The sequence below is a fragment of the Sciurus vulgaris genome (assembly GCF_902686455.1).
Source record: "Sciurus vulgaris genome assembly, chromosome: 2".
Classification (NCBI taxonomy): domain Eukaryota; kingdom Metazoa; phylum Chordata; class Mammalia; order Rodentia; family Sciuridae; genus Sciurus; species Sciurus vulgaris.
Window position 1 is genome coordinate 121,157,764 of NC_136462.1, and position 27,338 is coordinate 121,185,101.

The window sequence follows — 27,338 nt, forward strand, 5'->3', positions numbered from 1 at the left end:
AGTTGGGTGAGTCTGTGGTGTCATTCCCTAGCATCAAAAGCCATGCACTTTTTTATTTTTTTAAATTTTTTTTTAAGTTGTCAATGGGCCATTTATTTATTTATTTATGTGTGGTGCTGAGTATCAAACCCAGGGCCTCACATATGCCAGGCAAGTGCACTACCACTAAGCCACAACTCCAGCCCAAGACATGCACTTTTGTGTGGCTCTTTCTCTGAGGCAGCTTTGAGTAGGCCTTGAAGTTGCCACATAGGCCTCCTGCGTTTTTAGGTGGAGAAATTTGTGAATTCCTGAGAAGGAAGTAGGAGGAGTAGGTGGATCTGTGGGTGAGGGGTGGTTTGGTCCACATGGTTCACTGTGGACAAGGGAAAGAGCAGAGCATAGAGGTCCCTCAGCTGCCACAGTGGGATACCTGTATCTGGTTGAGCAGCCTCAACACAAAGGTCCTGCTGGCCTGTAAATGGCAGAAGAATGAAGAAAGGGAAATGCACCCAACATGCTTTTTCCTACCGTTTTTCCTTTGCCAATGCTGTGTCCCACTTGGAATGCCATTCTGGTCTTTTATCTTGGTCATCCTTCCAGATTCATCTCAAGTGACTGGCTCCTTCATTGAGAGGACTTTCCTACCTGGAATGTTGCTTAGGTTCCTCAGTTTCCTCATGGAGAACCTTATCCTCTAATTGTGTTCCTGTTTGTCTCAAGAGCAGAGCCATATCTTATTCATCGCTATATCCTGTACACCTAAAACAGAAGGGGCGAGGTACTACTCAGTATTAAGTCCCAGAGTTCAGAACGGTGTGTGTGTATGTGTGTGTGTGTGCCTGTGTGTGTGTGTGTGTGTGTGTGTGTGTGAGGATGGGGGTGAGGAAGTCCTACAGTTAGGCCAGTCCCTGACAAGAGCTCCTGTGATGAAGAGCTTGGAGTCTTTAAGTAGCACATTCCCTCAGTGGACTACAACTCCCAGAAAGCAGAGGATGGACTACAACTCCCAAAAGGCAGAGGAATGGACTACAACGCTCAGAAGGCAGCGTAGACTACAACTCCCAGAAGGTTGCGCGATCTTGCGTACTGACGGAGGCTCTCGTGAGGCTGCGTACCATTCAGAATCAGTGGGAAGGGCACCAAGATAACCGCGATATTTTGTGACTGCCCCGAGACGCGCCTGGGGTCTGGCGCGGGTGAGCAGTCGGAGGGCCTGGGGAACTGGGTTTTGGGGCGTGCTGGATGGGGAGGCGGGAAAAGTTCTACTTGTGCCTGTGTGTACTTGTGGGTGGGAGGTGTGTGTGGGATATTGCCGTGTGTGGGCCTGTAGACAGCCCGTACAGACCGTGAGACGTCACGTATCGGTACCCGTGGGGGCCCGCAGAAGCAATAGGGACCCCTGAACCCAGAATGGGGGATATGCATCTACATCTGTGTCCTCTCATTTTGTCATTTTGACCTGAGATTATTTGTTCTGCGCTGCTTAATCCAGTGTAGGAGGCGCTATCCATTTCTCATACTTAATGTTCACCTTTAAGAAACAACAGCATTGTGAGTCTGTTTCAAGAAAGGGATGGGGACTTTCCAAAGGGCAGACCGTATTTTAATTAATTAATTAATTAATTTTGGTATTTGGGATTGAACCCAGGAGCGCTTTGCCATCGAGCTGCATCCATAGTCCTCTTTATTTATTTTTATTTTGAAACGGGGTGTCGCTAAATTGCTGAGGTTGGCCTTGAACTTGTGAGCTCCTCTCAGCCTTCGGAGTCACTGGGATCATTGGAATTACAAGCAGGCGCCACAGCGCCCAGTGGAACCCAAATCTAAAAGGTGGTAAAATCGAAAAATGAAAGCTCTGGAGTGTTGGATTTATTCCTTGGACCCCCAAAAGTGCTGCATAGCATTTAAAAATGAGCTAGGGCAAATTTTGTGAGAACTGCCAGCCGTCCTTTGAAGTATTTGGAAACTGCTAGACAATGAGAGATTCCCAAGTTAGGCAAGTGGTGGGTGTCTTGGAGCAGGCTTTTCCACATCTGTCCTAGTGGCTGGGAGTTAGCAGTACTCAGTCACTGCAATCTCTCTAATAGCTAGAGTGTGTGTAAGACATATCTCTCCACGTGGCCTAGTGGACAGGTGCCCACATGAAATTTCAGGAGCAGCAGAGTCAAGCATGCCTGCTTCTGGTTTGAGAGAAAGTATTGTATTAGAAATAACCAAGGCTTTGAATGCTCCCGCAGAGTTCCTTGTCCTACCTAAGGTCAGGGAAGAGTTTTAAGGTACTCTTATACCATGGGCCTCCTTTTAATTTGTCTGGGTTTTGATGCAGGGTGACACTTTGGGAAGTTACAAGTTCCCAAACTATTCATTGTTACTGGGGTGGAGGGGAGAGTGTATTGATTGGTGGGAGATCTGGCTAGTGTATAAGCCTAGGTGAGTAATTTGGGACTTTGATGGCAGGCTGAAGGATTTGGGTTTTTTTGTTTTGTTTGTTTTTAATATGCCAGGAATGAACCTAGGGCCTTACACATGCTTTACTACTGAGCTGCATCCCACCCCTTCTAAGAGCCCTACTTGCCCACCTCCCTTTTGACCTGTTTTGTCTTAGGTTCTAGTCCCTCATGTTTTCTTTATTGGGCTCAGCTTATACCCTGTCTGGTCTTGCTTACCTTGCTTCCATTTTTAGCCCTAGTTCTATTTTGGTTCTACTCTTGACCATATTGTGACTGGCAAATATCCCTGAAATTTTTACATTTTTCCCCCTTTATTTAAACTACTCAGAAAGGAAGACTTAGACGTTGCATGCCAAGGCTCTTTGCTCTTTCTGATAATCTTTCTAAAGACAGAGAAAAGCCAGGCACAGTGGCACATGCCTGTAATCCCAACAACTCAGAAGGCTGAGGCAGGAAGATTGCAGATTTGAGGCCAGTCTCAATTTAGCAATTAGCAAGGTTTTTAAAAAGGGCTGGGTATGTAGCTCAGTGGTAAAAGCATCCCTGGCTTTAATCCCCGGAGCCAAAAAAAGAAAGGGGGAGCAGTGTGGAGAGAAGCTCCCATTTTTCTGGATGTGTGTTACCCGCACAGCTGGTGCCCTGGGACTTTGAGACTCAGTAATCGTGGCCTAAATTTAGCACTATAACCTGCCCGGCCCCTGCCCCATACTGGGGATTGTTACCCAGGGGTACTTTACCATTGAGCTACATCCCCAGCCCTTTTTATTTTTTATTTTGAGACAGGACCTCACTAAGTTGCTGAGGCTGGCCTGAAACTTTTGATACTTCTGCTTCAGCCTCCCAAGTTGCTGGATCTACAGGTGTGTGCCATTGCACCTGTCTTCAATTAATTGCTTTCTGTAACCTCTTTCCTAGGAATTTTACCAGTTTGTTGTGAGGAGGTTCAGGGACTACAGAGATTAAATTGAACTGGTTTAGCAGGAATCTCCCTGTCCTAGTAGGACAGGCAGTGTTGGAACAGGGTCAGGGTTTGGGATCTGGCAGTTGGGTTTCTTGGAAGAACCAAGAATGTGCTTCTGTTACCCACCAATGTACTCTGACAAGAAACTGGATTGTAGACCCCTTGGACCTTGCTAGTTGCTAATAGGGCTTTTTGGTCCCAGTTCTTCAACTCTGAGCAAGCATGACCCTGGCTGGGCCTAATTAGAAATTGAAATTGCTGGCAAATGGAACTCTGGCGGTGGGGGTCTTGCTCTAAGAAACCAGCCTATGCTTAACCCCTACTGAGAAGGGCCTCAGTCTTGGACACCCTTCCAGGTAGAAGTGGGATAATGGAGCCAAAAATGATCCGCTCACATAGGTATATGCCTGAGTATTAAAAGGCCAATACTAGGCAGAGATGCCCTTGTGGAACCTCGGAGGTAGCCAATAGAAAAACCTAGCTGCTCACCAGTTCTTCCTTGGAATTAGTTGGGTTTCCCTTGTGCTTCTGATTCTGCCCTTTTTGAGCATCTTAAGACTTTCTCTCTTGCACAAAGAGCCCTTACCACTGTCTTTTATGCATTGACTTAGTCTTCTGCTAGAGGAAACTTGAGAGATAAACTGGTCCTAACTCTGCATTTGTCACATGAACAAGGCTTAGGGAGGAAATGACCCTGGACCAAGGTTACATACCAAGTCAGAAATATAACCATGAGCAGGACCCAGAGCTCCTGATTCACTGGCAATTGACTGGAGGGTACAACCACATGCCCCTCACCCCCAGTACTGAGAATTGAACCCAACACCCCCAGCATGCTAGGCAAGCAATCTGCCAGTATGCTACTTCTCCAACCCCAGGATACAATTTATTAATCATTCACAGACATTCAGGACTTCCTGGTAGTAGGCTAGTGACTGGGTATTATGGTTTAGATATGAGGTGTCCCCCCACAACTAATGTGTGAGACAATGCAAGAAAACTTAGATGTAAAATGAGAGTCTTAACCTAATCAGTCTGTTAATCCTCTGATAGGGATTAACTGGGTGTTAATTGTAGGCAGGTAGGGTGTGGCTGGAGAAGCCAAGTCTATGTTGGCATTCCCTTGAGGGTTATATTTTGTCTGTTGTGAGGGGAGCTCTCTCTGGTTCTTGGTGCCCTGGTTCCAGCTGCTTTCCTCTGCCACACACTTGCACCATGATGTTCTGCATTACCTCAGGCCCTGGGGATTGGAGTTCACTATTTATGGAACTGAGAATTCTGAAACTGTGAGCCTCAAATAAATGTTTCCTTCTCTAAAATTGTTCTTATCAGGACTTTTGGTCACAGCAATGAAAAATTACTGACTGAAACACTGTACAATTAAACTTGGTCACACTTGCAGGAACTTTCTGTTGGAGGGAGAGGCAAGGAAGCTGGTATACAAATTGAGTCATTGATGCCCAAAAAGGTACATGCCAGAGAAGGACCCATCTGGACCCATCTCAAGTAATTTTAGGTGTGACTCCTGCCTTCTCAACCTTACCTATAGATTCCCTGAAGGTGGCAGCTGTTTTCCATAGTTCCTTTGCCTAGACTTGAAGAAATCAGTCCTTAGTGACTGATGCTGATAAAGTGTGGTTTGCTGGCTCAGCCTACCAGAATGTAGGTTTTGGTTTGTCCCTTAGCTGTATTATCATGAATACTTAGCTGTGTGTCATGCACACCCTTGTAATCCCAGCTACTTGGGTAGCTGAGACAGGAGGACTCCAAGTCAAGGCTCTAAACCTGACCCCCTCCCTACCCCTTACCCCCCACCAAAATTCATGAGCACTTCTAGCAACATCTAAGAGCCAGAGGAGGAAATCAGCTATCTGGTCCCATGGAGTGGCTTATAATTTGCCTCTTACTCTTATCTCTTTCTGGGTTTTGATTTGTAAGTTGGTGCTCAGGCTGATCTGCAGAGCCAGGGCCAGAGCCAGAGAGGCAAAATCTCTCAACCCCTGGGAGCACCCAGCCCCACTGGGTGCCCAGGGTTTTGACTCACAAGCATCTCCATCCCTTCCTGCTACTCCCTTAGGCCAGTCAGCCTGGCCCACTGTAGTAGCTCTTTTCACTCCCCAATCTTTCTACCTCTGTGACCCCCCTCTGTACTGTAGGCAGCACCAGCACCATCTTTCTAAAATCAAAACTCCAGGGTCTTACTGCCCTTGACATTCTGACCTCAACCTGATTTTGCAGCCTTATCTCAACACCTACATCACACTTGAGCCTCACTACTAAGCTACTCCCTGTTTCCCAAACTTCCTACCTCTTTTCAGATCTTTTCACCTTTATAAGATTGTCCCATCTTTTGAAGTCATTTCCTTCTGTTTCTGGAAAAAAACAGGGGATCCTTCCTCCTTCAGGACTCAACCTGAATGTTGTCTTTTCTCGGAGGTAGTCACTGGAGAACCACAGCACCTGGTACTACCCTTCTTCACAGCACTTGCCACATTACATTGTAACAGGCCCATGTGGGGAGGGGTCTGACTTTCTAATCACACTGTTTCCAGAAGCTGGGACTGTTGATCCCCTGGAGCTCCCCAGCCTCTGGTCTAGGATCTAATATGTTGTACTCTCTGTATACCTTTGGGTTGAATGTGTGAGTGAAGGGGTGTCCTTTGTTCTGCTGCAGATCCTAAATCCTGACAGAGCTTTATGAAGTTCAGCTTTGCAGGCTCCCAGAATTTGAAGCTATTAGACCCCATATGGAACCACATCCAACTGCCGCATCCTTGGTGGAGAGGAAATTCCATGTTCTTGTGGGTGTCACTGGAAGTGTTGCTGCCCTGAAGTTGCCTCTTCTGGTGTCAAAGCTTTTGGACATTCCTGGAGTGAGTATCCTCTTTAGACAAGCGTTGTAGCCTCTAGCATTAGAGAGTCACCACTACTGAGGCCAGCCTATTTCTCTTCCATGTGTGGATTTTCTTCCTTTCTTCCTTACTTTATTGTACTGGGAATTGAACCCAGGGGTGCTTTACCACTGAGCTACATACCCAACCCTTTTTATTTATTTTATTTGGAGATAGGGTCCCACTAAATTTCTGAGGACCGTGCTAAATTGCTGAGTCTGACCTTGAACTTGGGATCCTCCTGCTTCAGCCTCCTGAGTCACTGGGATTACAAGCATGTGCCACCACGCCTGGCAGGATTTTCTTTTTCTTAATCATGGTGCTCGTGGAGCTCCTCTGTGTGTGGGGCATACAAGAGACAGAGACCAGGAGCTAGGTTAGATTAGACGGTGTGAACAGAACATGAGATGGGGAAAGGACACTGAATGGAGATTTTGGTTTCTTATACACTGACCCTGAGAATCCATGAGGTCCTGTGGGAGCGGGGGCTGGCTGAATACAGCAGGTTCTCAGCCCCCACTGTGCCTTGGGCTCCTCTGCCCCCATTTTCACTTGGTCCTGAGCACCGTGACTCTTCTCCCTTCTTGTTAGACACAGTGGTTGTCCTGCCAAATGCACTGAAACCTCAGAGACTCCTCATTACTCACAGCTCTGGTTTCAGACTTTGCTGCCTCAGGTGTTTGCAGATGCCCAAGGAGCCACCACCTTGTATTAGTGTAGGAAACTCTAGCCCCCATTCTTTGCCAGGCCTCTTCAACTTTGATCAGTTTTATATGTTGGTTCAGGGGCATAAGTTCAAAACCTTAAACAATGTGAAATCCGATAGGTGATAGCCCCACAGCTCTGTGGTTTGATCTGACATGGAACCATAGGTTACCTTGGATATTGTTCATGTCATGAGCCTTAGTTTTGGAAGCATCGGTAAATCACTGGGGCCCTTTTCCTTGCTTGTCTTAGTCTAGTCCCTAATGTAGGGTGGCCCAGACAGCTATATCTGGCATGTCCAGCAGGGGGCATTGCTCATCCACAGATGACTATGGGGACCGCCTTCAGGGTCTGGGAAAGCTTGTTTAACTTTTTTTTTTTTTTAATGTTCCACAAACTTCTACCCAGAAAGTCACCCCCTCACTCCACCTTCCAGGCTTGGATAAGCAGTGAAGCTGCCAGCCAGGGATGCCAGCCAGGCCAGAGGAGGGAGGGAGAGAGGAGAACCTTGTGGCTGCTTTGAGCCTGGGTGCTGTGGTTTAGGAGCAGTGCTGCCAGGGACTGGCTACTCTCTGTGTGTCCACAACCATTAGTAGGAGGTACACCGAGAGCCTTGAGGGTGGGAGACCTAGAAGGGTTTGCAGCAGCTGGAACCTCTGCCACCACCCCCTGGGGAGGGAGGGAGCCATGCAGTTCCTTTTCCCATAGCCCCGGAGCAAGTGAGTTTCCGGGACAGGGTGGGTGGGGGCAGGGAGTCCTATCCCAGGAAACAGATGGGCAGCTTCAGAGCTAGGGGAAATGGCAACACCACCACTTGCTCACATCCCACGCAGCCAGCATTTATGGGGGTGTGAGGAAAGGGTTGCCTGGAGCAGGGAAGCTGTCCAGCCTACCCCAGGCATTCTAGCCTGGGCCTCCCGGGAGGACAGGCCATGTCTGGAACAGGATTTGGGCCTCCCTCTCTGAATGGGGTTCAAGCTGGAGCAAGGCAGCCAGAGGACACTGAGCTGGGAGGGAAGCCTCTTTACTTTGCTTCTTGGAACCTGCCCTTCTTATTTTAAAATAGGGACAATTATTGCTACCCATTCCCCAGGTGCTTGTCAGGACCATGAAGTGTTGGCTGGAGAAGAGGGACACAGATGACAGAGATGTCAATTTGTCATCTTGTGCCAGCAACTAGGCACAGAGCTTGGCATGCAGAAGCACTTGATATCCACTTTCTCCTGTGTCCTGTCCTGTCCTTTGGGCCAGGAGCCTGGTGTGAGGTATTGGGATTTGCAAGACAGCCATGTGGAAAAAACCATGGAACCACAAGTGAGGTCCCCATTCCTCTTCTCTTGCAGGCAAACAGCTCACCAAGCCTAACTTTGCTCTTTATGTTCCTGTGAGGCATCCTGGGATCATCTAGTGTTGGTCCTGGATGTTAGACACTACCATACACTTCCTAGTGGTACTGAGCTCCCCATTTCCTTCCTCTGACTGCTCCCCAGGAGCAGTCTTTGTCCCTTGGAGCAGTCACTTTCAATTCTTTGCCTGCTGAGTTGTGAGTTCACATGCACAAGGCTTTATGAGCTCCCTTCAGGACACCAGGATTGACTAACCACTAAGCAGCTGGACTGTGGGCTGCAGGGAGCTGGGCAGTTCTACAGACCTGGCTCATAACTACTTCTGATCCATCAGTGTGTGCAGATGTCTTTGGAGAGTCACTGACCTAGAGGTCACTGTCCTGTCATCCCACAGTCAGACAAGGGAGACTGTGATGGCTGATGGCAAGGGGTGGATTCAGCCATAAACCTCATACCAGCAGCAGGGGAGAGAAGATACCCCAAAGTCCTCAAACCTTTATGTGGGAGTGGGAAACAGTGGTGGGGGCAACCCTACCTCAAGAGAAGCAGTTGAGCAGAGAGGATATCTGATGCTAGAACTCTGGGAAAGTCAGTCCTTTTTGTCTTAAATTGTCTTTTATCCATGCAATGATAGGTACTCAGATATCCATCTCCAGGGCTTCTGGCAGATGATATTAGATTTTAGATGTAAAGGCAAAAGTGACTAGGACCAAAAGGTAGCTGGAGAGAAAGTCCTGGAGTTCAGGAGTTCCAGGGGTTTTGCATTTTTAATTATCATGAAATTGGGCAGCAGTTACATCTGGGCTGTTAGCTCAAATCACCCTCTGCCCTTTGGCTGGCAGCCTGGCTGGTACCCTACAAGCTGAGAAGAAGACAGACACTGCAGGAGCTTCTCAGGGCAGGTATCAACAGGACTGAGCCAGAAGAGGATCCTAAATGTGAGAAAATTTCCCACTAAGGAAGTACGTGGACCTTTGGGATTAGAGAAGGGTAAGTTTCTAGAATGTCCATGAGGACATCCAAGACTGCCAAAGATGAAGAAAAGAGGGCCTGGCTCATATGCAGTATGACACAAATTCTGCTTTTCTGGAGGAACATTTGGCAACATAGAAATTTTAATTGTTCATAGCTCTGTAGGACTAAATCCTGTAGAGTATATTTATAAGAGTTGACCATATGTACAAGAATGTTCATTTATATCATTTCAAAACAAAACTAGAAACGAAATGTTCAACTATAGAAAGCTATGGTACAGCTGGGTGAGATAGTGCATGCCTGTAATCCCAGAGACCCCAGAAGCAGAGGCAGGAGGATCACAAGTTCAAGACCAGCCTTGGCCATTTAGCAAGACCCTATGTCAACATAAAAAGGACTGGGGATAGAGCTCAGTGGTAAAGTGTCCCTGGGTTCAAACCCCAGAACTGCAAAAAACAACCAAGCAAGCAAGCCATGGTACACTTATGGCACAATCTCTTGATGAGTTAGTTTGTAGTAGTTCAGAAAAATGAGGTGTACCTCTCCATGCTGATGTGGGACTATCTTCAGGGTAAAAGTGAAATAAGCAGAGAGCAGGAGGTGGCACACTTTGCCTCCGAGCCAGATCCAGCCCATTGCCTGTTTTTGTACAACCTGCACCTAAGAATGATTTTTGCTTTTTTTTTTTTTTTTGTTGTTGTTGTTGTGCTGGGGATCAAACCCAGGGTCTTGTGGATTTGAGGCAAGCATTCTACCACTGAACTACATCATCAACCCCAATTTCTACATTTTAAGTGGTTAAAAGAAGTCAAGAAAAATGAACTGGGGGCTGGGGTCGTAGCTCAGTGGTAGAGTGCTTACCTCAGTGCTAGAGCATGTGAGGCACTGGGTTCGATCCTGAACACCACATAAAAATAAATAAAATAAAGGCATTGTGTCCATCTACAACTAAAAATATTTTTTAAAAAACGAGCTGGGTATGGTGGCGTACTCCTGTAATCACTGAGGCAGGAGGATTGCAATGTTCAAGGCCAACTTTGGCAACTTAATGAGACCCTGTCTCAAAATAAAAACATGAAAAGGACTGGGGATATAGCTCAGTGGTAAAGTGCCTCTGGGTTCAATCTCCATTATCAAAAGAAAAGAGACCAGGAATTTGCCTTTCAGTGTTCATAGTGTCTCACTGGCACACAGCCACACCCATTCACTTACACATTCCCCATGGCTGCACTTGTGTTCTCCAGAGTTGAGTAACTGGGACAAAGCCCCAAATATTATCTGGCCCATTATAGAAAGAGTTTGCTGACTGAGATTGTGGCTCAGTGGCAGAGCGCATGCCTGGCATGTGTGAGGCACTGGGTGTGATTCTCAGCACTGCATACAAATAAGTAAAGATTCATCAACAAGTAATAAAAATAATTTTAAGAAATCGTTTGCTGACCCCTGGAACATAGTATGGTTCCTCTGTGTTCACACATGTGTTTCTGCCTGCAGTTTTTTCCTCTGGTGGTAATTTATTTTGTGGAAATAGACTTATTTTTCATTTTGTATCATTTGTTCAATTTTCATTTCCTAACTTACGTATTTGTTTCCTTTTTCTATGTCACTGGACTTTTGGTGGAGGATGGAACATGCTCTGTAATTTTTTACTTTTTTTTTTAAGTGCTCACTGAGGAAAGGAGAACAGGAAAAATCAGGCCCGGTTTGAGGTTTTCTTTCCAGGAAGAGGTCACCTGCCTGCTCTGTAGTCTTACTATGGAAACTCTGAGGCCTGTATTTGTGCCTCTGCTGGCTTGGATGGTCCCTTTCTCCCGTGCTCTGCAGACCTCTCCATTGTATCTCTAGGGAGTAAACTCAGAGGCAGCTAGCCCTGGGCTTCAGGCAAAGGGTCCTGCACCCAAGGGTCTTTCCACAATGCCCTAGAACAACATCCCTATGGAGAACCTCTGCAGACTGCCTTTCTAGTTTTGTTCTTGGGAATTTTCTTGAGTTAGGGAAGGGCACAGAAAGATTGACTTGAGGTGCTGATATGACTAGAATACCAGCTCCCCCAGGAGACAGGTAAGAGAATGCCTGTTTCCTGCAGTCTAGAGGGGAAAGGAAGGGATTACAAAAGGACTGGGGTTACCCAGTGAGCTGGATCAACTCATAGAAACCATGTTGTCAGAGAGGAAGAGAGACTCGCCTAAGATCTCTCAGCAAGTGAGTTTGCAGAGCTGGGCTTGAAGCCAGGTGTTCTGACTCCTGTCAGCAAGTGAACTTGAGATCAGATTTGGAACCTGGGCATTCTTTGCTCAAGCTCACCAAAGCTGTGAGGTTGAGAACCCCCAGGAATTGTGGACTCTTGCCTTGGTCTGTCCTGCTTTGTAGCCAGGAGTCAGGGTTATATGTGCTCCACCTCTCTATTAGACTGAGTCCTGACTGAGGGTACAACTCCTATCTTGCCAGCTCTGGCCCCCATGGCATATAGTAAATGTTTTCCTAGTCGAGGCATCATTATGAAACATTGAGATACCTACTCAGGGATTTGTTAGTGAAACTAGTTCCACAACTCCCCTGTCCCATGTACTGACTGCACTGGGTACCAAGAGTCCTTTTTCTTCAAGTATGCTTGATACCTCCATGCTCAGGTTAATGTCAGTGGTATCCTTTTTTCTTTCAGTACTGGGAATGGAACCCAGTACATGCTAGGCATGGGCTCTATCATTGAGCTATATCCCCTGCCCTTTTATTTTATTTTGAGACAAAGTCTTGCAAAGTTGCCCAGGTTGGCCTTGAACATAACCTTCCTCCCGAGTAGCTGGGATATAGGCGTGTATCACCATGCCCCACTAGTGTTAGCTTCTTGGCTGGTTACTATGCCCTGGACACAGATCTGGAGCGTGTCACTGTCAACACTGATGGGCCCAAGGTCAGGGTCCTCAGCCCAGAGACCTTGAGCCACCAATGCCCTGGTACCTTACTTGTCCCAGGTTGAGTCCATGACTGATATATCCTCTTAGAATCTTCTTTGCTCTCCTGTGGAGCCATCATCATACACTCCACTGGAAACGAAAGCTCTTCTGCGGTCACTCAACTGTAGGTTCCAGCTGGGGCTTTTCTCCTTTGTTTGCAAATACTAGAACTGTGCCATCCAATATGATAGTTGCTAACACATTCATCCTTAAGTTAATTAAAATTAAATAAGTCAGAAATTTAGTTCTTCAGTCACACTAGCCACACCTCAAATGCTCAATGGCCCCATGTGACTGATGGCTACCATGCTAGACAGCTCAGACAGGACTATTTCTGTCATTGCAGAAAGTTCTATTGGATAGTGCTATAGAGATAGTGGTTTTCCACTGAGGCAGTTTTGCCTTTCACAGGTCAATGGATGATGTCCAGAGACATTTTTCGTTGTCAGAACCAAGATGTGGTGGTGCTACTGCCTCACAGTTCTAGCAGATGGAGGATAGGGATGGAAGTGGAAACTCAGGAATGGGATTTGTCTCGTCCTTTTGCTGCAGAGTATTTTCTGCACAGGTTCCTTTGATAATCTGCCCCAGTAGTCTAGAAACTACTAGACTAGGGGCCAAAAGTAGAAGTGGATGTGTCACCCCAAATTTTGTTTCTACTTCCCTTCCTACTTCTTTAGGAGCTCCAAACTCCAGATTGGGATTCTCAATGTCTTTTTAGTAGAGAAGAGGAAATCAGACTTGTCAACTGGTTTCAGGACAAAATACAGACTGTGACAAGTGTGTGGAAGTCCACCCCATAATCCTAGTGGCTTGGGAGGCAAAGGCAGGAAGATTGCAAGCTCAAAGCCAGCCACGGCAACTTAGGCCCTGAGCAACTCAGCGAGACCCTGTCTCTACATAAAATATTTTAAAAAGGGCTGATGAAGGGCTTGGATTGTAGCTCAGTGGCAGAGTGCTTTCCTAGCATGTGTGAGACCCTGTGTTCAATCCTTAGCACTACATAATAAATAATTAAAATAAAGGTATTGTGTCCATCTACAACCAAAAAAGGCTGGAGATGTTGCTCAGTGGTTAAGTGCCCCTGGGTTTAATCCTCAGTACAAAAAAAAAAAAAAAAAAAAAAAAAAAAATGTAGTAATAGAGTCTTAACCAGGTCTCAGTTACATCACACAAAGAAGTTCAAGCTAAAAATATTAGATGCAGTGCAGGGCTGGGGATGTAACTCAGAGGTAGAGAGCATACTTAGCATGTGTGAGGCCCTGGTTTCAATTCCCAGCACTGAAAAAAGAAAAGAAAGATACAAAAAGTGTTCTTAGGGGTCTCTGCAGGAGAGCAAGCAAGGAGCTCTCTTTCAGGAATGCTGTAGTGTGTAGGAGACTGATTTTTTTTTTTATGGTGTTGTTTTGTTTGTTTATTGAGACTGGGGTATAGAAGATTGTTTAATGCCCAGCCCTGCTTCTGCCAAGCCCCACGAGGGTGTAAGAGAAAGCCCTAGAGAGTTCCGGTCCTTGAGGCGTTTCTGACCTACCAGGGCTCCTTGGCATTTGCTGGGAAAAGGTCAGGGTAAATGAGTGAATAGTCTTAATTATTTAGGAACTTAGAAGGTAACATGACAAGCTTTAAAAAAAAAAAAATGTATACAGACCCACACCCAGCCCTTGGCTCCCAGGACCTCTCGGCTGAGTGAATGAAGACGAAAGAACAAAGCCTGCAGGGCTGATGAGTCAGATCAAGTGGTATCCCTATAAAACCAGAAAAACGAGCCTGGGCCTGCCTTCCAGCACTGGGGTCCGGGTCACTGCCAGGAGAGGTGGCTGCTTCAGTGGGGCCTGAGAGGGGCGTGGGGAAGGACCTGCCCATCACATGCTCATCACTGTACCCCTCAGGTGAAGGCATTGACCTAGGAGGCTCCCTCACAGTGTGACTATGTAGCCTGGGAGGTTAGACCAGCTGAGAGACTGAGGTCAATCAAAGTGCTTAGCTCAGCAGAATGATGTCAAGTAGAACTGTTGCCCAGGGTGGGAGGCCTAACAGACCCTGGGTGGGGCTCCCAGGGGCCAGTTGGAATGGGGGATGATATGAAGGCTCTGAGACCTTGAGTAGACGTAGAAAGGTAGAGCCAGGATGTGGGAGGGAGCTCTTGACCAAGGGAAATACCAATTTGGGAATATTTCTGAAGGCTGGCCTTAAAGCATAGACCATTTGAGAGCTGGCAGGCAGTTTAGGAGTTGGGGAGAGTGAGGGCACTAGATCCTCAAGAATAAGCTTCTCAAAATTTCAGAGTAGAGAAGATGAACCCGGGATGGTTTTTTGTTTTGTTTTTTGGTACTGGGAATTGAAAGCAGAGGTGCTTTATTATTGAGCTACACCCCTGGCCATTTTTATTTTGAGATCAGTCTCAGTGAGTTGCTAATTGCTATCTTCCTGCCTTAGCTTCACCAGTCACTGGAATTATAGGGGTTTGCCATCATATGTAGCTTGGAACAGTCTTAAGTAGCCAATAGTTCAGGATGGTCAGAAAGCTCTCAGACATGAAAGATAGTAATCCCCATGAGAAAGAGGAAGCAGTGTATGAGTAGAGAGGGATGCAGCTGCCTGGGGACCCTCCTGCTGAAGGAGATGGAAAGCAGTTAAATAGAAAGGAGGACTTGATCAAAGATGAAGGTAGAGCAAGGTCCAGAGGGCCCCAGCGTGAGCTGAAGTTTATGGGGAAACTTAAGAGCAACAAAATGACTGTCACATGTCAATTTGGGGGGAAAGAATGATGGGACAGTGTCTGGAGCTTAAGGCCAGTGCTGTGACATCAGTGGGGGATAGGAGGAATCACTTGAGTCCTGTTTCATTTCATCCTCTCTTTTGAGGTTGAAAAGTAGGACAAACAGTGGTTGAGGACCCTGAACCCAGGTTGGGTGATTCATCTCCTAACCTGGGCCAGTTCTGGTCTGGGGTTTTGAGGTCACAGAGTTGTGTTTGGTGGCCTTTAGAATGTGTTGGAAAGAAACACCAGAGGATCCAGATATTGGAGATGGCTAATGTCCATTTATCAAACAGATGAAGGATGTAGGCTCCACAGATTACTACAATGGGCTGTGAGTGCTTAGAAAAGCATTTTGGAAATGGGTGTCTCTGGGGCTAGGCAGTGCTTACTAGGAACAAGGCATATTGATTTTAGTTTATCTTGGATATTAGATAGTATTTTTGGATTTAGATGAGATCTTTGATGAAATTTTATGACATCCTCCAGGACTATCTGGGAACATTGCCATCCTGTTTGCAAGTTCATGAAAGATCCTAGAATTCATTCTTGATTCTTTCTCACCCCCACCTCCAATCCATACCCCAAGACAGTAGATCCTGTGGAAGATCTCTGCCCTTGACCTTATCCTTGAGGTTGATTTGGGTTTGTATCTCTGGAGGCTACTGATGGTTGCATGAAGGCCCAGAGGAACAACAGGATTGAGATCTCAGGAGCTCCAAGTAAACTGACAAACTGCGGGCCAGCTCTAGTAAGGGAGGATTTCCCAGGAAGAGTACCGGACTACTTTTGGTACTAGAAAGATAGCTGCTCAGGTACAAACTGAGGCTGGTGGCTTAGCAGCAGCATGGATGAAAACTTCTTGAGTTTTTGGTGATTACAAGCTGCATATACATTAGCAGAGGGGCGTGGCCACCAGAGTAGCCCTGGTGGGCTCAGCTTCTTTGACAGACAGTTGGGGCTGTGGTATTCTAGGTGAGTTTGGTACTAGGGACCCCTGCTTAAACTCCTGCAGGCAAAATAAGTGCCTTCCATTTTGAGTTTTTCAGTTCTGAAAATTCTAATTTTATTTCTTTTTTCTTTTTTTTTTTTTTGAGATTGGGATTTCACTATGTTTCCCAGACTGGCCTCAAACTTGTGATCCTCCTACTTTGGGCTCCTGAATAGTGAGGATTATAGTGTGTACCACCACACATGGCTTTATTTTTACTTCTTTTGTAATTTTCTCACCTCCGTTTATCAGTACTTTTTATTAGATTTTTTTTTGCTTCCTGGAGTGTTTCTTTTGATTTTCACATTTATAATGTTACCCTCCTCTTTTATCTTTTTGTTCTACTTTCCAGAAGATTTATTCTAAACTTGTATTGAGTTTCTTATTTCACTATGATTTTAATATCTAGGAGTTCTCTTTTTTTGTCTCCTGAATATTCATTTCTTAAAAATAGCATTATGTTCTTATTTCTTTAGTGTGAACTCTAACCTTTAAATTTTCTTCTCCCAGCATTATCTCTTGAGTTTCTGTTTTCTGCTAGTTTAATTTCTTTCTGTTGCTAATGGTCTTTACTCAAATATCTGATACTCTTTGACTCTTCCTGTTTGGGTGAGAAAAGCTGATTTTTGGAAACTGTCGTCACTGCTAGGGACCCTACTGCCCAGTACTCAGCTGGGGGTGAGATATTCTATTAAATTTAGTATCTGAATTCCCCACCACACCCTTATGTTCCCAGAGTCATTTGGGTTTTCCAGAAAAAACCTCACCAGTTTCCTGCCTGGTAGACCCAGCATTCTTAGGGTGCAGTAAGTCTCTGGAAGCCTGTAGATACTTCTGTTGCAGAATTCCTCCTTGGACATCTGTCTGTCAAGTGTTCCAAATCTAACTCAGACTCCTGTTGCGATGGAGAAGGGTGATATGTTGGCAGTTTGGGATGGGCCAGGGCTGGGGGCTTCACTGTCCTTTAGCAAATTGTACAGTCCTACATTCAGCTTTCTGTTACCTGCCTACCTTCCCAGGTATCAGCACATCCAATTCTTGAGCTTTTCTTGGTCTCCTTGTCTCTGATGGGCTTGTTTTTTTAGGTGCTTTGTGGACTCTCGGAATTTTGGTTTTTAAATCTCATCTCATCTGATCTTGTCTCATCTGCTAAATGCTTCTTTCCACTCCTGTCTTAAATATATTGACATGTCCTAGTGGCTGTTGTTTTTTTTCCTCTTCTCTTTGTTCTTGGGAGTTTAATATTATTTAACTGGAAGTTTATTCTTTCATCTAACCTTTATGTATCTTTGGTTTGAAATGTGTCTTTTTAGACAACCTATTGATGGATTAAAAAACATTCAAGATGAGCATCTGGATTTTGATCAGGAGTGCAACCCATTGTATATTTATACTAATTACTATATTGGGAACTACTTTTGCCATCTCCCTTCTCTCTCCCCCACCCCCATCTCTCTCTCTTTCCTTCTCTCTTTCTTCCAGTGCTGGTGCTTAAACCCAGGGAACTCCATATCCCACTGAGCCACATCCCCAGCCTTTAAAAAATTTTTTTATTTTGAGACAGGGTCTTGCTAAGTTGCTGAGGCTAGCCTCGAACTTGTGATGCTCCTGCCTCAGCCTCCTGAGTTACTGGGATTATAGGCGTGCACTATTGCACCATGCTACTTGCCATCTTTTTTTTTTTTTTTTTTTTTTTTTGTAGTTGTAGGTGGACAGCATGTTTATTTGTATGCGGTGCTAAGGATCGAACCCAGTGCCTCACACATGCTAGGCAAGCGCTCTACCACTGAGCCACAACTCCAGCCCCCAATACTTGCCATCTTAATGCTTTCTACTTACGTGTGTTCTCTCTGCTCCACTTCTCCTTTTTTGTGTAAATTAAATTTTCTTTGGGGTTGAGAGTTTTATGTTGTTCTTATCATGGTTACGTTAACTTATTATGTCTCATACTTCCCCATTAAGAAGTCAAGACCCTCAGCATGGTCCCCTCTCCCTCTGCTCTTCCTGCCTGTGCGAGTGCAGTGGCTTCTCCAAGCCTGGGTTCTATGGAGGGACAAGGCAGCCCTGCTTACAAACTCTTTTGCTCAGAACTGGGCAAGGTTTGTTTAGGGCTGTCCTAGAGGAGCCTCCAGCATTATGGCAGTTTGGTTTAGAGGACCTCTAAAAAGTCCCTGAGGTTTGGTGCAGGTTCTGGGGATGGTAGATTCTTAGAGGAAGTTGGGCAGGCAGTGGACAGGTCAGTAGAGCCAGGAACCCCAGACCTTCTGTAGTTGTTCCTCAGTCCTTCTGTGTGACATATTTGCCCCCTGGTCCCAGCTTTGCTCTCAGGTGCTGGGTAGGCTATACCCCCAGGCCCTGTACTAAATAGGCAGGAAACAACAGGAGAGGGGCTCGGAGGCAGTAGGAGGAGTGGTGATTAGGCTGAATTGGCCTGGACATGCCCTATCCAAAGAGGCACCCTGACCAAGGCCACTAAGTCTTTGTGGAGTAGAAATGTGGATCCAGCAGCACCAGAGTTTTTACTTTTTCATGAGAAGTCAGGAAATTGAATTTCCTGTGTGAAGTCTTCCATTCTCCATATTAGCTCAAAAATGTTTATAACCTGTGCAGGACATGCAGTGTGTTGCAGGCTGGCTCTGCTTCAGATACTATTTTCCTTGCCCACTGCCCTGGTTAGTCATTGATTCTGTCCATGTCACCCTTGACTCGTCCCCCTCTGAGATTCGATGTCCTCTCCTGACTCAGTGATTTCCCCCAAAAGTGTGGTTTCCTACACCCTTCCCCTCCCAGTCACTTCCTCTGTTCCCTTTGTGACATCTTGTTTTACAGATGATGACCAGCCCACCTAGTGCCTTCCATACTATGTGTGCTATTTCTCTCACCCGTTTGTTCTTTTAAACAGGTTAAACACCTTCCTTGTTTGCATCAGTAATTTGTAAATGGGTCATGTGAAGGGAAACTCATTTTCCCTCATGAGTGATGGGCACACAGGCTTGGCTTTTTGGGAACCTGTCTGCAGCCTGAGCCCAGGAGTCCTTGTTCCTGGAAATAGGGAGGAAACTGCTCTCACGGGTGCATGGATGCAGACACAGCTTGCCAGTCCCAGATCTTGTGCCTTGGCCTGCAGAGGGCGGGACTGCTATGTGGCACGGAGCCGGTGAGCTGCTTCAGATGGCCTGCAGCGTGGTTGCCTTGAGTTCCCTTCCTGACACTGCCTGCCTCTGCCTCTGGCCAAGTGCAAGCACTGCTGCTTTATATGCACTGGGCAGTTTGTGACTGAGTCCTCAGTGGCCCCTCAGATGGGGAAGTGAAACAGCTGCACCTGGCTAGGCCTGACCTTTGGGTGACAGCGGAAGTAGCTGTGCAAACATGGGGCTCACTGCCCTGGAGGGGAAGTCCTCGCTGCAGCCTGTCTGTGAGGAAAGCACAGACTGCCTGGCCCTATGTGGCCTCCAGACCTGTAGCTCCAGTAACAGTTTCTCCCTCTCTTTCTCTCCTTTCCTCTACTTTTTCTTGGTGACAGCTGGAAGTCACAGTGATCACAACTGAAAGAGCCAAACATTTCTACAGCCCCCAGGACATTCCTGTCACCCTCTACAGTGACTCTGATGAATGGGAGGTTAGTGCTGGGCCCCCAGGGCTGAGTTCCATTGTGTTTCTACCAACAGGACAGAACTGTCCTCCCTCAGCCTATGGTCCTGGCGGCCGGAGCAGACAGGCTGGGCTCAAGTCAGCGGTCAGGGCCATCTGGGCAGAGGCAATGAGGAAAACATCTGTCTAGCTTCTGGCCTGCGGGAGGCCCACAGTCCCCTCCTTCCCCAGGCAGAGCTCAGCTTTGGCTCAGTGCCTGAGGTTGAGTGTCCTTGTACTTATCTGGGCTGATGAAACCACAGAGGAGCTCTGTTCCCACCACCCTTGTCCACGTGGCTCCTGGCGTCAGGGCTGTGGAGAGCGCCTCACTTCCCACGGCCTCCAGGCTCTGCCTCTGCCCTCCTGTGGAGGGGCGGGCACCAGCCGACCCACCAGACGCAGAGGGTGGGCCTCACAGGGATGCCCTGCCAGGCATTTTTAAACATTCTCAATCTTGAACATTTTTGGCTGGCTTGTTCTCCCAACCCCACCCCCTCCATTTCTCACCGCCCCAGAGCCCTTCCACTGGCTTGGACAATCCACGCATCCGCCTCAAGCAGACAGGCCAGGAGTTCCCTGCCAGATGTCAGTTCTCTTGAAAACCAAACCATAAAGGGAATAGCTGAGAGAGACAAGGGGCGTTTGTTTCCTCAGGCCTGGTTTCTGTCAGGCTGCTGGCTGCTTGGCCAATGCTTGCCAGCCTAGCTCTGAGAGGGAACTGTGGTGGACTTAAGCAGCGAGGTCAAGTGGTCTCCCTGGGTTCGTGAGTTGTGCCTGGATTGCTTTGGTCCCCTCCTCCCACCACACAGAGAGTGACAGTCTTGGTGACCACTGTTTCCTCCCTCTGCCAGATGTGGAAGCACCGCTCTGACCCGGTTCTCCACATTGACCTGCGGAGGTGGGCAGACCTCATGCTAGTGGCTCCTCTCGATGCCAACACTCTGGGGAAGGTGGCCAGTGGCATCTGTGACAACTTGCTTGTGAGTGACTCCCTGGCGCCCTCATCCCTCCCTCAGGCTCACTGCCACTTTGCTGAGCTACAGACTTCCTTGTACAAGGAGACCTATTATTGTAGGACTCAGGTTTGCTCAGGGAGACTATGGTCCCCCTGGCTTCACTATCCTTGTGCCCTCTACTCTCCAGCAAGTATGCAGCAGACCTGGACCTGAGGATCCACTGGACTTGCTGATGCTTTCTAGGAGTGAGCACCTCCGCCTCTTGTCTGCTTCCCAGATCTCAGTCAGGTGCCCACCCTTGGCCCCTGCTCTCCCTTTGTTCAACATGGCTGCCTGCTGTGTGCTTTTACATTGATCTCCTTGCCACCCATTCCCTCCCCCTTCAGCTCTGCCTCACCAGGATCTGGATATGTGTACATGTGGGCGATCTGATAAGGTGCTCACTTCCTCATAGATCTCTAATACACACATACCTCTTGTAGCTTTAGCACCAAGGCTAAAACTCAGTTTTTCTATGTATTATAGAAAGTTTAGAGGGAAAGAGGAAAAAGTCAGAGCAAGAGATCATTACCTATGAATGGTGAAGGAGAGGAACAGAAATTCAGTTGTATGAAGGTAGTAATTGACTTAGGCCTCTGAGACCTCCAGGGGGCTGTCACCCTTAAAGAGGATCTGCTTTTGATTATATGATCAACCTGGAATTATTTGGGTGTGATTTTTCTCCTTCCTCTCTCTCTCTTATTACACCTCCCCCATATATTGAACTTTCACCTCCATGTCCTAGGGGCCGTGCTGAGGACACAGAGCGTTCTCAGTCTGGAAGAAGAGTATTTTTTTGTTTTTGTACTGGGGATTGAACCTAGGAGCACTTTACCACTGAGCTATATCCCCAATCATTTTTTAAAATTTTGAGACAGTATCTCTAAGTTGCCGAGAATCTCACTGAATTCTTGAGACTGGCCTCGAACTTTTGATTCTCCTGACTCAGAAGTCACTGAGTCCTTTCACTGGAATTATAGGCCCTGGCAGAAGGTTTTTGATCATAGTCCCATGTATAGATGGGAAGGGACTATCCACTGGTGAGTGATAATGGTTCTAAGTGACCATCAGTCAGTCCTTTTTATTAAAATTTCAGTACTGGCAATTGAATTCAGGGGTACTCTACCACTGGGCTACACCCCCAACCCTTTAATTTATTTTTATTTTAAAACTGGGTCTCACTGTGTTGCCCAAGCTGGCCTTGTACTTGAGATCCTCCTGCCTCAGCCTTTTAAGTAGCCGGGATTATAGTCATGCACTACTATACCAGACCCCAGTTAGTCTTTTGATAGCAGAGTCACTGCCTTGCTTAGAACTGGACATGTGGTGGACACTCAATAAATACTGTATGTATGTGTTCAGAGGTATTTTACTCTTGCCAACAGCTGAGAATTTTTTAGTTTACTATGGTGAAGAAGGTGAATACTGAAGCTGGGTTAGGGTTTTGTGGGAGTCAGATAGGAGGTGATTAGTAGATGATTAGTGAGCCTCTCAGTGTTTTTGTTGTTGTTTGTTTTTTTGATAGTGGGGATTTAACCCAGGGGTACTTTACCACTGAGCTACAACCCCAGCCCTTTTTATTTTTTTATTTTGAGATGGGGTCTAGCTAAATTGCTTAGGACCTCACTAAGTTTCTGGGGCTGGCCTTGAGTTTGCAATCCTGCTTCAGCCTCTCAAGTTCTGAATTACAGGTGTTTACTTCCATGCCTGATTGACAGTGTGCTCTTGAGGTACTCCTGGGGAATCTTCTAGTGACTTAAGCATCTCTTGACTAAGAATACAGGTTGAGCAGAACACACCCAGGTGGTGGGGCCCTGAGCAAGTGCAAAGATGTAGATCTGAGAGCAGCATTATCAAGAATGCCCAGCAGGACCTGGGTGCTGTGGTGCAGGCCTGTAATCCCAGTGACTCAGTAGGCTAAGTCAGTAGGATCGCAAGTTCAACGCTAGCTTCAGCAATTTTGCGAGGCCCTAAGCAACTTAGCAAGACCCTCTTTCAACATGAAAAAATAAAAAGGGCTGGGGACATGACTCAGTGATTAAGCACCCCTGGGTTCAATCCCTGGTATGAAAAAAAAAAAAAAAGAAAAGAAAAGAAAAGAAAGAATGTCCAATAGGGTTGGGGTCTGGTCTGCAGGCACTAAAACAAAAGAAATACCCTGCCATTTTTGTTGAAGCAGCTCAGAGTGGGGTGACCTGTACCATCCCACCAAACTCTCAGGTTCCCACTGGCTGGTCAGCAGCAACTGATGTGCTAGGAGCACACCCACCTTGGAGTTCGGCCTTAACCAACCTCTCCAAGAGCTCCTTCTGTCTCCTGAAAGCTCTGCTTTATTTTTTTCTTCAAGGCTTTCGCCACTCCCTGAAATTTTGAGGGTTCTCTCCTCTGGAATTGGCAAGGGAATCTGTTCCCAAGTCTAACCATTTGCCTCAAAGGAATTCACTTGAAGGCACAAATGTTTCAAAGAATATCAAATGTTACAAAGTTTGAACTTTCAGCATCCTTGGTATGTGACCATGTCCTTTTCAGAAATGTCTTCTCCTTGTGTCCTTGAAAGGAAGCTCATCCCACTTCCTCCCCTCAGATCTTCTCAGTGCCCAGAATTTGAGTGCCTCAAGAGCACTGTGCTAGATGTGAACATATTTCTGGCCAACTCAGGTCCTGGTCCCTTGTTTGTGCTAAATAGGCAGTCAGATCTAGAAAAATAAAGTCACTTCCCTGGGCCACCAGTCTGGGCACTGGTCTCCTGACTGGGCTGTACCTTCAATCCCCACCTTACCACCCAAACTATTCCCCGAGGCAGAGCCTGAGGTGCTGAACAGAAGTGACTGTATGAGCCCATGCCCTCTCTTTTCCCTCCTGCTGCCAGTAGGTTTGGAGGACCTGTGGTTTGTCCAGGAAGTGCTGAGCTCCAAGATGAGGTGGGGGAAGCCAGATACACTGGGAGGCGGAGGTGCTGGGTTTCTGCCCTGGTTGGTGTGTTTTCCTTTGATGGTGGCTTCTTAACCCCAGCCCAGCCCCCGCCTCTGCACCACAAGACAAGGGGCTCTTCTAGGTATGCTCAGGACTTCTGCAGAAGTAGCAAGTGGCACAGGGCCAAGAGGAAGTGTGACTGAAACTGTCCACTCAGCCCAGTTGCACATTGAGAGAACTTGGTGGGAAACCAACGCTAGTTTCTGGGATGACGCAAGCAGCCAGATCCTAAGGCCGTCTGCTGTCCCAGATGAGGGCAGGGGCACCAAGGGAGCAAGCGCTGGCCTGGCCTGTGTGCAGCATTGTTCTCTGCACATCCTCTTCTTTTCCCAGATGGACTCCATTTCCGGGGAGGAGTGTTCCAGCCACTGTCTCCCCAAGGGGCTCCTGGCCGAGAGGAGGTGCATGGTGCAGTTAGAGCACGGGAAGCTTATTTCCCTGGAGGCATCCCCAACTCGAGGAGCCTGTGCCTGTAGTAGTAACAGGAGCCACTGTTCTGGAACCTGTTCTTGGTGTCAGGGACTATGCTAAGAATTTTGAAAGCATTCACACCCTCAGTCTTCACAGCCATCCAGTAAGGGGGCCTTTTTGCAGAGAGGAAGCTGAGGCTCTGGTGTAAATAACCTGTCCAGGTTCTCACAAATATATAATTTATTTATATTTGATCTATGCAGCCTCAAAGCCATGGCATTAAGGACTCTGAGCCAGTTAGGCTCTTCCACAGCTGCTGTGGTCTGTAGCTCACTGGGATGACCCAGCTTCAGGAGGTGATAAGGCTTCCTGGTGCAATGAAAGATTGCACAGGCTTGTGTTTTGGCCAGGTGTGACCTTGGGCAATTGTTCATCCTGCAAAGAACTATGGCTTGCCCATTTGTGAAAGGGACAGGGCTTTCCTCCTAGGGTTACATTAAGGGTTCCTGAAATAATGTATAAGAGAAGGTATTTGTCATGTGTTGGATGTTTTCATTGCCAGGTTTAATTGGCTCAGAAGTAGAGCTGGTGCTGGGTAGGTCTCCCTGTGAGCAGTCTGGTCCCCAACTTTCTGGTGAACTGTGAAACCTGCCTTTTGCTACCCAGGGTTGCTTCTACCCAAGATGCGTGAGCCAGTGTGGAGAAGGGTCAGGCTTAGGCATGGGGAGACTACCCACAGGAGGAAGGTCTGCTGGAGGTGACTGAGCCATTGAAGGCATCGGTTGAGCACTTGCTGTGTGTAGGGCCTGTGCTAGAACCTGAGGAAAGGTGACAAGGGTTGAGGAGCCCCTAATCCCAAGAGATGTGAGACAGGTGGCACCCACGTATCCTGAGCCCATGTCTGGGCTGCTGGCTGTGCCCTGGAGGACAATGGGGATGGGTTAAGGGGGCTAGGAAGGGGTGGTAGGCAGAGGAGCAGGACCTCTCCCTTCTTTACAGACATGTGTCATCCGGGCCTGGGACTGCAGCAAGCCCCTGCTCTTCTGTCCTGCCATGAATACCACCATGTGGGAGCACCCCCTCACTGCACAGCAGGTGGACCAGCTCAAGTCCTTCGGCTACGTGGAGATTCCTTGTGTGTACAAGAAGCTGGTGTGTGGAGATCAAGGTAGGCACTTTACCAGGCTTAACGCCCGGGACTGGAAGGGGCTCAGCTTTGGGGGTCACATTCTGGCCTGTTGTGATCTCTGGTAGAACTATTCTCTGAGCTCAGTTCTTTTATCTGGAAAATGGGAATCCTAATTCTTGCATCTCAAAGCTATTAGGATAAAAGGATAGCATGTGTCAGTGCTTGGTAGAGGCCGGGCATGGTGGTGCATGCCTATAATCCCAGTGACTTGGGAGACTGAGACAGGAGGATCTCAAGTTTGAGGCCAGCCTCAGCAACTTAGCAAGACCCTGTATCAAATTTTAAAAAGGGCTGGGAGGCAGATAGGGCATGGCCAGAGGAAGTAGGTCCTAGGGGTGGGAAGACATGCCTTTATGGTTTATATTTTGTTCCTGGTACCTCACTCTTGATCTCTCTGCTATCTGGCTGCCATGAGCTATTGTCTGCCATACCCTTTATGCCATGATATTCTGCTTCACCTTGAACCCAGAGGAATGGAGCCAGCCAATAATGGATTGAACTTCTGAAACCATGAGCCCAAATACACTTTTCCTCCTCTGAAAAAAATAGGACTGGGGATGTAGCTCAGAGGTAGAGTACTCCTGAGTTCAATCCCCAATACTAGAAAAATAAATAAAAGTGCTTGGTAGAATCCCTGGCACTCAGCATACACAGTCAAGGATGACTACTGGAATGATTCCCAGGGACTACCCTGGGGTGACTCAGGAGGGGTTTGATGGATCTGGTTGGTGCTGTGATGGACCTGGCCTTTTCAGGCCTTGGTTTCTGGGTGGGACATGTTGGGGAGCACTGGGCAGGGGGACACAGGCATTGTTAGCCTCCCTGGCCCTCCCTCGACTACAGCACAGGACTTTGCTTCCAGGTCTGGGGGCTATGGCTGAGGTGGAGACCATTGTGGATAAAGTGAAAGAAGTCCTCTCGCAGCACAATGGCATCCAGCAGAGTTGAACTGGATTTCTGTCTCTGGTGTACCTCTGCACTGTGTGTATTCAGGCTGAGATGGTGAAGAAATGGTGAAGATTCCTGCATTTGCTAAAGAGGCATCTGATCTGCTCCAAGTTGAATAGGACTGAAGGCCCAACTTCATTCAACCAGGGGATGCCTGCTTTCTGTAGCCCCTCCCCATCTCTTCCTGGGATGGGTACACCAAGCTAGGGGAGCAAGTTGCCATGTGTCCTTGTACACCTGGGAGGACTAAGTGACTGCACACCTCGATTTTCTCTCTTGCCCAGGATTTGCTTTTTGAAACACAAGTTGGAGATCCCTGGCATGGCAGGCCTTGGGAGCTTCCATTTTTTGATGGAGTGCCCAAGTGCCATAAAGTCAGGAAGTTTGTCAGATTTCCCACAGACCATACTGAGAGTTTGGGGATTCTAGAAAACAAAGAAAAGTGACATTTTAGGAGACTCTGTCCTTCCTTCACAACCCGTCTTTGGTCTCAGAGATTTGAGGGCATTGATGGATCAGGCTGAGAAAGTGTAGGGTGATCACTGACTAGCACTCTCATGTCCCCATATAATAAGAGTGCTAAGATCCCTAAAGCCAGACAGCTCTTAGTTCAAATCTCAGTTCTGCCACTTACCACCAGTGGACCTTGACTTGGGCCTTTGCCTTTCTGATCCTCACTTTCTGCATCTGTATTATCCTTCCCTCATGAAGCTGTTGAGATTAAGTGAGATGATGTGTGCAAAATACAGGCGTCCCCTCTATCCTCTAGGGACACATTCCAAGTCTCCCAGTGGATGCCTGAAACCACATACAGTACTAAACTCTATTTATACTATGCTTTTCCCCACACATAACATACCTATGACAAAGTTTAACTTGGAAATTAGGCACAGTAAGAGATTAACAACAATATCTAATAGTAAATTAAAACAAATATATTGTATTATACTGCACTAAATGTTGTGTGAATGTGGTTTCTTTTTCTTAGCAACCTCAACATGCAATTTCTATTTTTTTTTTTTTTCCTTATGAAGTCAAGAACTTTCACTTCTTCACTTAAAGGAAGCACTTAACTGCTTCTCTTTGGCATATCTGAATTTCCAGCATCACCATTCTTACGATTTGGGTTACTTGAACACAGCATTGTGATAAAGCAACAATTTGAAACCAAGACAGCTT

The 27,338-nt window shown here is 47.1% G+C and overlaps 1 protein-coding gene and 1 pseudogene across 5 annotated transcripts in view; both read left to right on the plus strand.

The window, feature by feature from the left end:
- LOC306654365 (acylphosphatase-1-like) overlaps window positions 1-27,338 on the plus strand; it is a 157,651-nt pseudogene that overhangs the window by 87,044 nt on the left and 43,269 nt on the right. The window lies entirely within an intron of this gene.
- Window positions 1,063-27,134, plus strand: PPCDC (phosphopantothenoylcysteine decarboxylase). Of its 4 annotated transcripts, XM_079127831.1 has the most exons (6): window positions 1,064-1,178; window positions 6,068-6,266; window positions 19,537-19,632; window positions 20,495-20,623; window positions 25,022-25,190; window positions 26,074-27,134. In XM_079127831.1, the coding sequence occupies exons 2-6, from the start codon at window positions 6,141-6,143 to the stop codon at window positions 26,157-26,159; spliced, it is 606 nt and encodes a 201-aa protein (XP_078983957.1). In that variant the 5' UTR covers window positions 1,064-1,178; window positions 6,068-6,140; the 3' UTR covers window positions 26,160-27,134. The 4 variants fall into 4 exon arrangements, with proteins under 4 accessions (XP_078983958.1, XP_078983960.1, XP_078983957.1 ...); XM_079127832.1 differs by lacking the exon at window positions 19,537-19,632 and having other exon boundaries at window positions 1,063-1,178; XM_079127833.1 differs by lacking the exons at window positions 1,064-1,178; window positions 6,068-6,266 and adding an exon at window positions 9,212-9,325 and having other exon boundaries at window positions 26,074-27,133.